The 12757-nt window shown below is 38.9% G+C and overlaps 1 protein-coding gene across 3 annotated transcripts in view; it reads left to right on the plus strand.

Moving 5' to 3' along the window:
- The window catches only part of SMG1 (SMG1 nonsense mediated mRNA decay associated PI3K related kinase), a 105460-nt gene that overhangs the window by 68954 nt on the left and 23749 nt on the right, over window positions 1–12757 (plus strand). For all 3 annotated transcript variants that reach the window (XM_045993955.1, XM_045993956.1, XM_045993957.1), the window contains 14 exons: window positions 107–337; window positions 440–617; window positions 1147–1308; window positions 1868–2085; window positions 2388–2542; window positions 4811–5033; window positions 7071–7317; window positions 7712–7941; window positions 9465–9713; window positions 10202–10340; window positions 10426–10535; window positions 10657–10875; window positions 11665–11855; window positions 12570–12742. In XM_045993955.1, coding sequence (XP_045849911.1) covers window positions 107–337; window positions 440–617; window positions 1147–1308; window positions 1868–2085; window positions 2388–2542; window positions 4811–5033; window positions 7071–7317; window positions 7712–7941; window positions 9465–9713; window positions 10202–10340; window positions 10426–10535; window positions 10657–10875; window positions 11665–11855; window positions 12570–12742 — 2725 coding nt within the window. The remainder of the gene's footprint in view (window positions 1–106; window positions 338–439; window positions 618–1146; window positions 1309–1867; window positions 2086–2387; window positions 2543–4810; window positions 5034–7070; window positions 7318–7711; window positions 7942–9464; window positions 9714–10201; window positions 10341–10425; window positions 10536–10656; window positions 10876–11664; window positions 11856–12569; window positions 12743–12757) is intronic.

Below are 12757 nucleotides of genomic sequence, written 5' to 3' on the forward strand. Positions count from 1 at the left end.
CATAAGCAAGAAAAAATGCTTTCATAGAATAGGAAAGTCATGTACCCCCCCCCCCCTTTCTGTTTACTTTAAAAAAGGTAGCATTTTATGCCCAAATTTTCTTCAGGATGAAGATATAACGCTTCAGATAACAGAAGGTGAAGATAATGAGGAAGATGACATGGTTGATGTTATCTGGCGTCAGTTAATTTCAAGCTGCCCGTGGCTTTCAGAACTTGATGAAAGTGCAACAGAAGGAGTTATCAAAGTATGGAGAAAGGTCGTAGATAGAATCTTCAGCCTGTACAAGCTGTCTTGCAGCGCCTATTTTACTTTCCTTAAACTTAATGCTGGTCAGGTAGGTAGCATGACGTTGGGGTCTAAGAGAATGTATATGACATTTCCTTCCTAGCAGACGAAAACAGTATTCTTATTTCTGCCTTTCACCTTTCCCCCTTAGATTCCTTTAGATGAAGATGACCCCAGGCTACATTTGAGTCACAGAGCAGAGCAGAGCACTGATGATGTGATCGTGATGGCCACACTGCGCTTGCTCAGGTTGCTCGTTAAGCATGCCGGCGAGCTCAGGCAGTATCTGGAACACGGCTTGGAAACAACACCTACTGCTCCGTGGAGAGGTAATGGTCTGAATAAAGGGTTTCAGGAACAATTTTTTCTGGGTAGGATACATAAGACAATAAAAAAAATAGCAGTTTCTTTATGTTTATTATTTTAATGTGTTATAGAGTACCTACATTAGTTGATGGGACACCAGGAACTGCACGTTACATACTCTCCTCTCCTACCTCTCAGAGAACTAGAAGGTTGACAGGAGCGTTAATGGATACAAAATGAATTTTGGAGACAGTGGTGAAAATAAGTTTCAAAAATTGTTGTATGCCCTTTGTTAAAAATTATCTGTCTTTACAGGCATTCATAGAAAATACAGTTTGCCAGAACATTGTTGAATCGCTCTGCATTTTGATTATAGCTCTGTACCCTAACCAGACTTGCAAATCAAGAACTATTGTTAGGGTTCTTTGTTATCACAGGGAGAAATCTGAGGCCCTTAGATCTGATTCTGACACATACCAGGTTTTATGCTTTTGCATCTACTATGTTGACAGTTTTTTAATAACTTTATCCTTCTTTCTTCTTATCCTGAAGGAATTATCCCACAACTTTTCTCACGCTTAAACCATCCTGAAGTATATGTGCGCCAGAGTATTTGTAACCTTCTCTGCCGAGTGGCTCAAGATTCCCCACATCTCATATTGTACCCTGCAATAGTGGGTACCATATCACTTAGTACTGAGTCGCAGGCTTCAGGTATGGAATATTAAAATACTGCTATGTTAAGTATAAACTATTCTGCAGATAATGTCTGTTAGGTAAATTTTTCAGCTTTCTGTTACAGAGTTGATGGAGTTTGTGGTTTTTTTCAGTAATAATAATAATTGTCATTTATTGAGGTAGTTACTGCTGTGTCCAGGACTAGGGCATGTGCTTTACACATGCTCTTCATTCTCACAGTAACCCATTTAGGCTTAGAAAACTGTGCCAGTGCTCTCAGGTTCACCGATGAGCTGAGTAAATGGTAGATAAGGATGAAACCAAGCTTTAGGTTCTGGCTGCGAGAAGACTCTTAATTTGTTGAGAATTGTTATTTATTTATTTATTTTTCATTATCTTCCATTTGCTTATAGTATAAATATAAAAGCTTACCTGCGGCAAGGGAGAATGTCCATGATCTTTGGTTAATTTAATGCATGAAAAGCAAATTAGTTAAGTGAGTGCTCTGGAGTTGAATAGATTACCAATGTTTTCCTTAACATATGCACATAGGGGAAACATCCAAAGCCTACCTAATTCTTCCATTTTCTTATAGGAAATAAGTTTTCCTCTGCAATTCCAACTTTGCTTGGCAATATTCAAGGAGAAGAGTTGCTAGTTTCTGAATGTGAGGGAGGGAGTCCTCCTGCTTCTCAGGATAGCAATAAGGATGAACCTAAAAGTGGACTGAATGAAGACCAAGCCATGATGCAGGATTGCTACAGCAAGATTGTGGATAAGCTGTCCTCTGCAAACCCCACTATGGTGTTACAGGTATAAAGCACAGTTTGTATGTTTTTAAACAATTTTTATTACATTTCCCTCTCCCCTAAAAAACAACCTAAACAAAACATGGAAATGATACCTGAAGAACAAAAAGGCTTTTAGAATAATTGAAATTGGCTTTACAGTTCAGGATTGGTTTTATCAATCTGTATTTATAGAATCACTAGTCCAGGTTCTCTGATCGTATAATGAACAAAAGATGCACACACGGAACTTGTAATTTCTAGTGTTGGCACGACTGCCGGATATGAACTTGTAGATGAGCATATCTGGATGTGCTGTGTGTGCAGGTTCAGATGCTTGTGGCGGAGCTGCGCAGGGTCACTGTCCTCTGGGATGAGCTCTGGCTGGGAGTTCTGTTACAGCAACACATGTATGTCCTGAGACGGATCCAGCAGCTGGAAGATGAGGTGAAGAGAGTCCAGAACAACAACACCTTACGCAAGTATGTTTTCATACACTTCTGTTCTGAAGATGAAGCTGCCCCAAGCCCCCTTTTAATGTAAAATATACAAAACGTAAAATTTGTTATTTTAACCAATTTTAAGTGTATAGTTCAGTCGCATTAAATGTATGTACAGTATTGTGCAACCATCACTTCTGTTTATTTCAGGAATGTATTCATCCCAAACATAAGCTCTGTACCCACTAAACATTAACTGTCCATTGCCCCCTAACCCTAGCACCTCTTTGTTGCTATTCTACTTTTTGTCTCTGAATCTGACTACTTTGAGCACCCCATGTAAGTGGAGTCAAAGGTATTTGTCCCTTTGTGTCTGGCCTGTTTCACTTAGTATGTTTTGAAGGTTCATGCATGTTGTAACATATGAGAATTTCCTTCCTTTTAGCACTGAGTGATACTCCATTGTATGCGTATACCACCTTCTGTTTAGCAGTTGTCTGTCGATGGACGTTGGGTTGCTCTTACCTTTTGGCTATTGAGAACGGGGCTTCTGTGAGCATTAGTGTACAAGTGTCTGTTTGACCCCCTGTTTTCAATTATTTTGTATATGATCCAGTCGATTTGCCTGGGTCATATTGTTACTCTCTTGTTAACTTGGAGGAACAACCAAACGGTTTTCCTACACCAGTTTACGTTCCCACCAAAAGTGCATGAGTGTTCCAGTTTCTCCATATCCTCGCCAGTATTTGTTATTTATTTTTTAACATAGTAGACATCCTAATAGATGTGAAGTGGTATCTCATTGTGGTTTTGACTTGCATTTCTCTAATGACTAATGATGTTGAGCTTCTTTTTCTGTGCCTTTTGATCATTGGAATATTTTCTTACATGAAATGTCTATTCAAGTCTTTTACCCATATTTGAATTGGGTTGTTTAGAGGTTTCGTTGTTGTTGATTTAGGAGTTTGCTCTGTATTTGGGATATTAACCCCCTTTTCAGATAAATGATTTGCAAATATTTTTTCCCATTTCATGCATTCTTTTAACTCTCTTAATAATGTCTGTTTTTTCTTTTTTTAAATTTTATTTACTTATTTGACAGAGAGAGAGAGAGATCACAAGTAGGCAGAGAGGCAGGCAGAGAGAGAGGAGGAAGCAGGCTCCCCAGTGAGCAGAGAGCCCGATGCGGGGCTCGATCCCAGGACCCTGGGATCATGACCTGAGCAGAAGGTAGAGGCTTAACCCACTGAGCCACCCAGGCACCCCTAATAGTGTCTTTTGTTGCATGGAAGTTGAATTTGATGTATTAACCCCATTTTTCTGTACTTTTTCTTTTATTGCCCATGCTTTGTGCCATATCCAAGAAGTCATTGCCAAATCCAGTGTCCAGAAGCATTTCCCATACATTTTTTCTGAGAGTCTTAGGTCTTAAGGTGTTTGATCCATTTGGGGTTATTTTTTTTACATAATAGTGTAAAGAAGGTAAGGGTCTGACTTCATTCTTTTGTGAGTGGACATCCAGTTTTCCCAGTACCAGGTGTTTAAAAGCTGTGTTTTTGTGGGCTGGACATTTTACAGTGCTGTGTTCATTTTATTATTATTTTTCAAAAGTTTTTATTTATTTATTTGACAGAGAGATCACAAGTAGGCAGAGAGGCAGGCAGAGAGAGAGGAGGAAGCAGGCTCCCCACTGAGCAGAGAGCCTCATGTGGGGCTCGATCGCAGGACCCTGAGACCATAACCTGAGCCGAAGGCAGAGGCTCAACCCACTGAGCCACTCAGGCACCCACCCCTACAATGCTGTGTTTATTTGAATTGGGTTATTTGGAGGTTTCGTTGTTGTTGATTTAGGAGTTTGCTCTGTGTTCTGGATATTAACCCCTTTTTCAGATAAATGATTTGCAAATATTTTTTCCCATTTCGTGCATTCTTTTAACTCTCTTAATAATGTCCCTTTTTTTAAAAATTATTTATTTATTTATTTGACAGAGAGATCACAAGTAGGCAGAGAGGCAAGCAGAGAGAGTGAGAGGGAAGCAGGCTCCCTGCCGAGCAGAGAGCCCGATGCGGGACTCGATCCCAGGACCCTGAGATCATGACCTGAGCCGAAGGCAGTGGCCTAAACCACTGAGCCACCCAGGCGCCCCAATAATGTCTTTTTTTTTAAAGATTTTATTTACTTATTTGACACGTGTTTATAAGTTATTGTGCTAGTATTTATTTTAGCTTTTTCTTTTATACTGTTTACTTAACAGTAGATGCATTTAAACTGTTCCGTGTTTGTAAAACTCGTTATGTCTTCCTGGTCAGGGAAGAGAAAATTGCAATCATGCGGGAAAAGCACACAGCTTTGATGAAGCCCATTGTGTTTGCTTTGGAGCATGTAAGGAGCATCACTGCAGCCCCTGCAGAAACTCCTCATGAAAAGTGGTTTCAGGATAACTATGGTGAAGCAATTGAAAATGCTCTTGAAAAGCTGAAGACACCATCAAATCCTGCAAAGCCTGGAAGCAGCTGGATTCCATTTAAAGAGGTACAGAAAAATCTCAAGAATGCTACTAAAATGGGAAATTCCATATGAGATACACAACTCAAATATGGGGACTCTCCTTACTTGGAATGTGAGAGATTTTGTAGGTCCATATAAGGAATGTGGGGAGAGGTATTTTCTTCATTTTGAGAATTTGGGAGCGAATGGGCCTAGGGCAGCAAAACTTTTATGTATAGAGGGTTCACACTAGGGAAGGATATACTGTAAGAAAGTCATTAATGAAGGGGTCTGGCCTTGGCCTAAATATTAATGACTTGCTTTATTATCTTTATAAAAGATTATAAAATTTGATCTTGTACCTATGTAGCCTCTCTTAGGGATTCTGACAGACCAAATAATCACATATAACAACATCAATATTTATAAGTAACTGAAAAATCACTTCTCCATACGCTGTTGGAATGATTAGCATATTTAAATATTTGAGAATCCTTGTGTTTTTTTTTCCTTGAGATTATATTTATTAGAGAGAGAGAGACAGCGCTAGAAAGAGCAAGCAAGTAGGAGTGGGGGCAGAGGGAGAAGGAGAAGCAGGCTCCTGATGGAGCAGAGAGCACAATGTGTGGGGCTTGATCCTAGGATCGTGACCTGAGCCAAAGGCTGACACTTAACCTTAAGACTGAGCCACCCAGGCACCTGAGAATCCTTACCTTTTATGTTTTGGTCCTCTTAGTCTGTATTTACTTTGGTTTTTATCTGGTATAGCAACAGCACCATTATTTAGGGAGCCTATTTATTACCTTGTAGCTTTTTCTTATTTTATCCTTTCTTTCTCTATCCCTTAACTTTATTGCTCCTGATTTCCTTACTTTAGCAATGAGAAAACTATTAAAAGGTACAGTGTAGAAACAAAGAGGACATCTGACTTTAACTAGTAAATGCAATCTAGAGGAAACTAGAATACTAAATTCATAGTAAATAGCTAGAAGCACAAGACTAGAATCCTAATGTGAAGGATGAAGTTTATTATATGAGCCCTAGCCAAAACTTGTTTGCTTGCATTCCAGGAGCAGTTTCTTGCTTCTTTGTCTCCTTTTCAATAAACTAAGAAAACCAGAGGAGGAGATAAGAGGAATACTTAAAAAAAAAAAAAAAAGTTACTTACTGATGTGTTTCTAAAAGATGTATTGTTTAGTTTCTGCCTCTTTTTAAACTTCATATAAATGAGATCATATATATATACACATACGTCTATATGTATATGTGTGTATATATGTATATATATATATATATCTGTGTTTATTACGTAATTGGTGGGTCAGCATTTGGTTTTTATGATTCATTCATATTTTGTATACAGCTGAACATGGAAAGATGCTACAGTTTATCCATTGTGTCCTGTCCGTGAATACTTGGGGTGTGTCCAGTTGTCTTTTTCCTTTAATGGAACAAAGCTCACTGTGGATTGATAAAACATTTTTCACATGAAAGCGGAGCTCAGAATTAATTCTGGTGCACATTATTAAGTTAGCTACAAGTGGGGATACAAACTATACATGTGATCCGCTCCCTATGAGTAATTAGAAGGGGTTGTGGTGTTAATTCTGCATACTTCAAATGGTCAGAGCTCTAAATTGTTACCAGCTTTTCAAGTGGCTACTAAGGGTGTGTCTACTTGACACCCAGCAGCTGTCAGTTTTACCTTTTGCTCTGTTGTAAGAACCTAATTGATTTGTTTTGGCATTGATAAGACATAGCTTAATGTGGGGAATTAGCTTGCTACCAGCCCTGAATTTTGTGATCACAGCAGTGCTTTCCTTCCATCTGTTATGATTGCGTAGGTTGTTTGGACAGAGAAGAAGAGCTAAGTCTGAACAAAGTAGGAATCACCTAGATCATATTAGCACACCAGTATTTCCTCTCTCAGGATGGCCCAAGTATGTAGCATGAAATTAAATGTAGGAACTACAATATGCGGTATCTGTATTGGTATTTTGAGTTTATTTTTATGCCAGATTGAATGTGGAAGAAAGTAAGTGTTGTGGTGATAATTTAAACCTGTTTTTCCCCATCTTATAGATAATGCTGAGTTTGCAACAGAGAGCACAGAAACGTGCAAGTTATATCTTGCGTCTGGAAGAAATCAGCCCATGGCTGGCTGCCATGACAAACACTGAAATTGCTCTTCCTGGAGAAGTGTCAGCCAGAGACACCGTCACAATCCATAGTGTGGGCGGAACCATCACCATCTTACCTACCAAAACCAAGCCAAAGAAACTTCTCTTTCTAGGGTCAGATGGCAAGAGCTATCCTTATCTTTTCAAAGGTGGGATTTAAAAGAAGAGCCTTAATTTGATTGTGAATGCTTTGTGTATGAATGTGCTGGGAGAGGTTTATTCCAGGTGAATAGCCTGGATTGTCTTGTATCTTTCATGATTTTTGAATGGAAGTGGTTAGAGGCTATGTAGTAAGATTTTCTATTCCTTATCTTCTCTTTGCTTAAGAACCTATATAAGCAGAACTGAGGTATAGCTAATAATGCTAGCGGCTAATACCTTGTGACTGAATGGAATGTTCTCTTATGCTCCCCTTATGCTTCCTTGGCTCTCAGTTCTTGACTGCTGCTGTTATTGAGAGGAAACACAAGGGTGATATATTTGTAACCCCATCCCTACACCATTTGGTCACCACTCTAGCTACTTTAAATTTTGTTTCCATAGGATTAGAAGATTTACATCTGGATGAGAGAATAATGCAATTCCTGTCTATTGTGAATACCATGTTTGCTACAATCAATCGCCAGGAAACACCCCGTTTCCATGCCCGACACTATTCTGTAACGCCACTAGGAACACGATCAGGACTAATCCAGTGGGTGGATGGAGCCACACCCTTATTTGGTCTTTACAAACGATGGCAACAACGGGAAGCTGCCCTACAAGCACAGAAGGTTGATAAATTCAGATATACATGTACTTTTACTTGAATTTCCATAAAAACATATTAATCTCTTTCTTGTTCTATGTGAAATACTCATATGTTTTCTGTACTTGAGCATTTTGGTAAATTTATAAATGTTCTAGAACAGACTTTTGAAGTATCTAGGAAAGTGTTTCCGAGGCTTATTTAAATAAAGTTTTAAGAGGCGGAAATGGTGACATTTGGTCAATCTTATTCTAGACAAATACAGGGGGAGCAGGTAGAGTGGTATTGTGGTGGTTAATCAGTAAGCTGATATTTCGCATCTTAATGATTTTTTTATTGGGCTTACTAGGGGTCTTTTTATTTTTTAAAGATTGTATTTATTTGAGAGAGAACAAATGGGAGAGAATGAATGGGGGGGAGACATAGAGGGAGGAGAGGCAGACTCCCTGCTGAGCAGGGAGGCCATGTGGGGCTCCATCACAGAACCACAGCACCACAGGATCTCGGGATCATGAGCCAAGAAGAAGGCAGATGCTTAATTGAGCCACCCAATGCCCCAGGGTCTTCTAAATTAAATTTACAAATAAGAGAGCTTTGACAACCAGTTTCTTTTAAGTTTGTAAAAAAGAGACAACCTTACATTATATTTAATTGCTGTGATGTCATATTTCGTGCCTGTGAAATTTATGATTTTGATTTAGACTAGGGATTTAATTTAGAATTCATTCTAGCTAAGCATCTGGGTTCTTAGTATATATGCCAGGAATAGTACTAAGTGCTATGGAAATAAAGATAGTTTTAATACAGTCTCAACCTCAGAAGTCCATATCTAGCCAAAATAATTAATTAGGGTAGGTATGGGAAGGAACATGAGTTTGAAAGGAGTCAAATTTAAAAAATAAGCGTAGGAGACTGCAGAACAATTATTGAACATTAAAGGAGAGATGGGAATTAAGGGCTATCTAAATTTTTCTCTGAATACTGTTAAATTGTATGTTGATGATTGAGTCATACCAGTGAAGAATGAAATTTGTGCATAAATGATAACGTTTCAGTAGAATTATATGTTATAAAGAAGAATGTAAATGTTGAGTTTGAATTGAAGCTCAAGAAAATAGAACAGTAGAACACGTTTTCAATAAAGTGGTAGTACTTAATTAAGAGAAAGATGCATTGTCCAGAAGAATTATCTATTTGGTCTGTGCAGTTTGGCTGGGAAGGTGGAGAATGTCATTCAAAAACCAATTTTTAAGGGCGCCTCGGCTGTTAAGTCGTTAATGTCTGCCTTCGGCTTAGGTCGTGGTCCCAGGATCCTGGGATCCAGTGCCACATTGGACTCCCTGCCTGGTGGGGAGTCTGTTTCTCCCTCTGCCTCCCCCTTCCCCCCCAACTCGTGCTCTCCCTCTCACTCTGTCTCTCCTAAATAAATAAATAAAATCTTAAAAAAAACACACACACAGTTTTTAAAATATTACTATATAGTCAAAGTAATCTTTTTATATTTATATTTAAATAAAGTTGATGTTTTTCTTTAAAAAATTTTTTAAGGCCCAAGATTCTTACCAGACTCCTCAGAATCCTGGAATCGTACCTCGTCCTAGTGAACTTTATTATAGTAAAATTGGCCCTGCTTTAAAAGCAGTTGGACTTAGTCTGGATGTGTCCCGACGGGATTGGCCTCTTCATGTAATGAAGGCGGTATTAGAAGAGTTAATGGAGGCCACTCCCCCAAATCTCCTTGCTAAAGAACTTTGGTCATCTTGCACCACACCTGATGAATGGTGGAGAGTCACACAGGTATGTGTTTTGTTTTGGGCTGTGATGAGTATTCATGTTCCTTTTGTCTGCTTTCTTTCTAGTCTGTGTTGTTCACCTTCCTCCTCTTCCCTTCGTCTCACTGCAGACTTGGTAGTTCTTACTTCAAGTCTTACATTACGTTTGTTTTCTAAGGCATGGCCATGACTGTAAAGACAGAACAGAGGGGATTATGGGTGAAATGAAGAGTAAAAGCTTGAGAAAGGAAAAACTAGGGAGGCTGAAAATAGTTGTTTTGTTTTTTATTAAATCCAGTATTCAAATACTAAGTAGCCCAACAGGTACCACAGTTTTGTTGCTGCTCATTGCAAAGCCTCTGGGACCACTTGTAGCACCCCTGAGGAGTGCTATTTAGAAACAAGTGGGATTATGGAATTTTGTAAATTTTAGAGCATCAAGTACAAGTTGGAAGGAAATTTGCTGATGGTGTTACAACTTGCTCTCCCCACCCCCTCTCCCCCCTTGTTTAGTCTTACGCCAGATCTACTGCAGTCATGTCTATGGTCGGATACATAATTGGCCTTGGAGATAGACATCTGGATAATGTTCTCATTGATATGACGACTGGAGAGGTGGTTCACATAGATTACAATGTTTGCTTTGAAAAAGGTAAAATTAAATTGGACTTTACATTTATGTGAGGGTCAGATATTTTTGATGAAAGGACAAAAATATAACAGTTTCTCTTTTCAAGGTAAAAGCCTTAGAGTTCCTGAGAAAGTACCTTTTCGAATGACACAGAATATTGAAACAGCACTGGGTGTAACTGGAGTAGAAGGTGTTTTTAGGCTTTCATGCGAGCAGGTACGCTGTTTCTCTTATACCTTTTAATGTACCTGTTAAATTAGCAAATCCCGTGGAATGAAAAATGACAATTGAGCAAGGAAACTTGTGCAAATCCTGATTAAAACACCTCTGAAAACAGGTTCTACACATCATGCGACGTGGCAGAGAGACTCTGCTGACATTGCTGGAGGCCTTTGTGTATGACCCCCTGGTGGACTGGACGGCTGGGGGCGAGGCGGGGTTTGCTGGCGCTGTTTACGGTGGAGGGGGCCAGCAAGCTGAGAGCAAGCAGAGCAAGAGAGAGATGGAGCGAGAGATCACCCGCAGCCTCTTTTCTTCCAGAGTAGCTGAAATTAAGGTGAGGGCAATGATAAGTGGTCACCATCTTTTTAGTGTTAACGTGTCCATCAAAAAGCTGGGTAAAGCTATCTTTTAAAAAATATTTTTGGAAAACTATCATGAATATACCAAAAGGTTACTGAAATAGGACAATTTGATATCTTTTTGGTAGGAAATGCTCCCATACAAAGACAGATAATCACACTCTTACTCGTTGGAGGTGGGTTAATGATTAAAAAAAATTACACTTTTTTTAATATATTGAAACATGTTTACCAATGAGTATTATAGGTGTTCCTTACTTGGATAGCCTCCCCTCAGTCTTAATTTTAATATCATATTAGCCAGTGATGCTAACACTTAACGTTGTGTGGCATGGTGGTAACCACATGGTGTGAGATTTGAGTCTCAGCTTATGGCTGTGTGAACTTGCATTGGTTATCGTTATTTGTAAAATATATGTGGCGCCATCATCCTCAGTGTTTAAATAAGAGATTTAAATAGAAAAATATATATAGGGGTGCCTGGGTGGCTCAGTGGGTTAAAGCCTCTGCCTTTGGCTTGGGTCATGATCCCGGAATCCTGGGATTGAGCCCTGCATCGGGCTTTCTGCTCAGCAGCGAGTCTGCTTCCCCTTCTCTCTCTCTCTGCCTACTTGAGATCTCTGTCAAATAAATAAAATCTTAAAAAAAAAAAAGAAAGAAAAATATATATAAGATGTCCATCTAATATGATCCTTGTGGCAATGTCATCATGTCTCACAGTTCACCCTGTAAGAATTTCCCTAATCATAATTGTTTTATCATAGGTCAACTGGTTTAAGAATAGAGATGAGATGCTGGTTGTGCTTCCCAAGCTGGACAGCAGCTTAGATGAATACCTAAGCTTGCAAGAGCAATTGACAGATGTGGAAAAACTGCAAGGCAAACTACTAGAAGAAATAGAGTTTCTAGAAGGAGCTGAAGGAGTGGACCATCCTTCTCACACTCTCCAGCACAGGTTTAAAAGTGTTGAACACTTGTTTCTAAATATATGCCATTAAGGAGAATTTTCGTATTTGTGTAAACATTGTCAACTTGAATTAGCATTATTACAGCAATTTACATAAATAATAAAACCTCTCCCAAGGACTGCAGTTCCAAATTATTAATACACAGAAATTCACTTAAATTTTCTGCTTTATTATATTTGATTGAAATATTTGAGTAATTATGGGAGATAAGTGGATATAGTGGGTTAGAGTATGAAGTTGGTTTCAGAAAACCTGAGGTTTGAGTTTGTCTCTACAGTTTGTGTCTGGATCCTTATTCATTAGTAAAGTGGCAGTTATTTTACCCACTTTGCTGAATTAAGCATGAAACTAAAGAATGATCTAAGTGAATGAACCTTGTACAGTGCAGGTGCTTGGTAAAGGGTAAATACGCAAATGCCACACACTGCATGAGTCTCTGAGATGAAAAGATTTGTGAAGTATCCATCGGTTACACTAAAGATAACAACACCTGGCAGGTGTGGTGGGTTTTGAAAATGTTTTATTTAAAATGTGAGTATAATTGAGAGAATTATGGGAAAAACCAGAGAAGAAAGGGACATTTGAGCAGTGCCCTCAAGATTGAAAAGGAGCTTACCAGGTAGTCCCAAGTATGAACAAAATCAAGGTTATGAAACTATATAGAAGGTAGAAGCAATTCAAACATTTTTCCCTCTTATTAGGTATTCTGAACACACTCAACTACAGACTCAGCAAAGGGCTGTTCAGGAAGCAATCCAGGTGAAGCTGAATGAATTTGAACAGTGGATAACACATTATCAGGCTGCGTTCAATAATTTAGAAGCAACACAGCTTGCAAGTTTGCTTCAGGAGATCAGCTCACAAATGGACCTTGGTATGGGTTGATTTA

This window comes from Meles meles, chromosome 21 (assembly GCF_922984935.1).
Source record: "Meles meles chromosome 21, mMelMel3.1 paternal haplotype, whole genome shotgun sequence".
Lineage (NCBI taxonomy): Eukaryota > Metazoa > Chordata > Mammalia > Carnivora > Mustelidae > Meles > Meles meles.